The sequence below is a fragment of the Helobdella robusta genome (genome assembly GCF_000326865.2).
Source record: "Helobdella robusta unplaced genomic scaffold HELROscaffold_1694, whole genome shotgun sequence".
Taxonomy (NCBI): Eukaryota; Metazoa; Annelida; class Clitellata; order Rhynchobdellida; family Glossiphoniidae; genus Helobdella; species Helobdella robusta.
Window position 1 is genome coordinate 1 of NW_008703940.1, and position 1,656 is coordinate 1,656.

At 28.9% G+C, this 1,656-nt stretch overlaps 1 protein-coding gene across 1 annotated transcript in view; it reads right to left on the bottom strand.

Annotated features, from left to right (window-relative positions):
• Positions 1-1,523: 1,523 nt before the first annotated feature.
• Positions 1,524-1,656, bottom strand: part of HELRODRAFT_184651 (hypothetical protein) — a gene marked incomplete at both ends in the record, with an annotated part of 1,656 nt that continues 1,523 nt past the window's right edge. The window contains one exon of the mRNA XM_009015827.1: positions 1,524-1,564. Within this exon, the coding sequence (XP_009014075.1) occupies positions 1,524-1,564 (41 nt within the window). The remainder of the gene's footprint in view (positions 1,565-1,656) is intronic.

Consider the following 1,656-nt stretch of genomic DNA (forward strand, 5'->3'; position numbering starts at 1 on the left):
GAATTAACTTAAAATTCATGTTTCCAAAGTTTTTCCAAATGACCCGAATAATTTTAATTTGTCATGTTTAAACTGTCAAGCTTACTGAACAAAGTGGATGTAATCGATGATTGTGGCATGAAGCTTGATGTGATATCCTTCACAGAAATCTGACTAAAGCCATTACATAAATTACCAATCTGACTCATTAAACAGTTATAACGTCTTAACTTCAAATAGAAGGAACACCCACGGTGGTGGCTTGGCACTTGTTAGAAATACTGACTTAAAATATGAATACCTAGGAAAAATTTACAAGTAAAAAAGGATGTTCTACAAACTGATGCCATTGAGCTAATCTATCAAAAAGATTGCTTAATTATTAATGTTTGTGAATCAGCCAACACACGTACTGATAACCTGTTTAACTCTTTGAAAACCATTTTAAATACTGTTGTTTCTAAAAACAAACATTTATGTTACTGGTTATTTCAACGTTGATGTTAAAAGGAATTCTCCCAGTGCACTCAAATTTCTTGATATACTCACTCATTTTCTATCTTTCCAACAATTAATTCGCCCACTAGAATTACAGAAACTTAACAGACTATTGTAAACAATATCTTCACAAATCATTTAAACGTTTTTTACTATTATCACTGACATATCAGACCACTTTCCCATTTTCCTCTCAAAAGCAGCACTAAAAAATATTCCCAAATCCAAACAACAAATTTCTTTACATAGTTTTTTAGGTAAAAACATTCAAAAATTGGTGGTTGTTTTATACCGTCAAGATTGGCATAAAATTATTTCTAAGCAATGTTGTAATGATGCATTCAATGCTTTTCTAGAAGTTTTAAAGAATCAAATTAGCATATGCTACCCAATAAAACAGAGGAGTTCTAAAAAATTTGAACAATCACAACCCTGCATGACTTCAAACATTAAAGCATTAATTAGGAAAAAGAATATTTATTTATAAAATTTAAAAAACACAATGAGCAATATGTGACAAAGTTTGTCTGTAACTATACAAAAGAATTTATGGGATTGATAAAGATAGATGACCACTTGAAAACAGTTTTTGATAACTTCCGGGAACCAAAATCGACCAGAACCAGTAATGGCAGAAAATTTAAAACTCCAATTGAAAACAACAAGAGAAACAGTTTGACTTTTGTTTGACGCTCCGAAAACTTGGAACTGCCTCACATCTAGCCTAATTAAATTCGAGTCTTACAACCTCTTTAAAATTCAATTAAAAACCGTTTTTGTTCGTTTTTTTTAGTTTGCTTTGAAATGTCGCTTTTCTATATTAGACTATTTTAATGTACAATCTTTATTTTTAGTTTTTACTTTATTTCATCATAAAAATTATTATATGAACTATATCTGCCTATTTTGATACAATTATCTTAACATTCATTCATCATTTTTGTTTATGCTAACTGAACGAACACTACAATTATTATCTTAGTTGTAATTTTTGTACTGCAATTTTATTTTACTTAGTTATTTTCTAAATTTATTCAATTTAAATTTTAAGCCCCATTGAATATAGCATTCAATCCTAAGGATGCACCTAATTTCATTTTTATGAATCAAAATTGTTTAAAAAAAAAGATTATTCTGCGGTGATGTTTGTTGTTTGAAGTATCTCTCAGAAAAATTCAC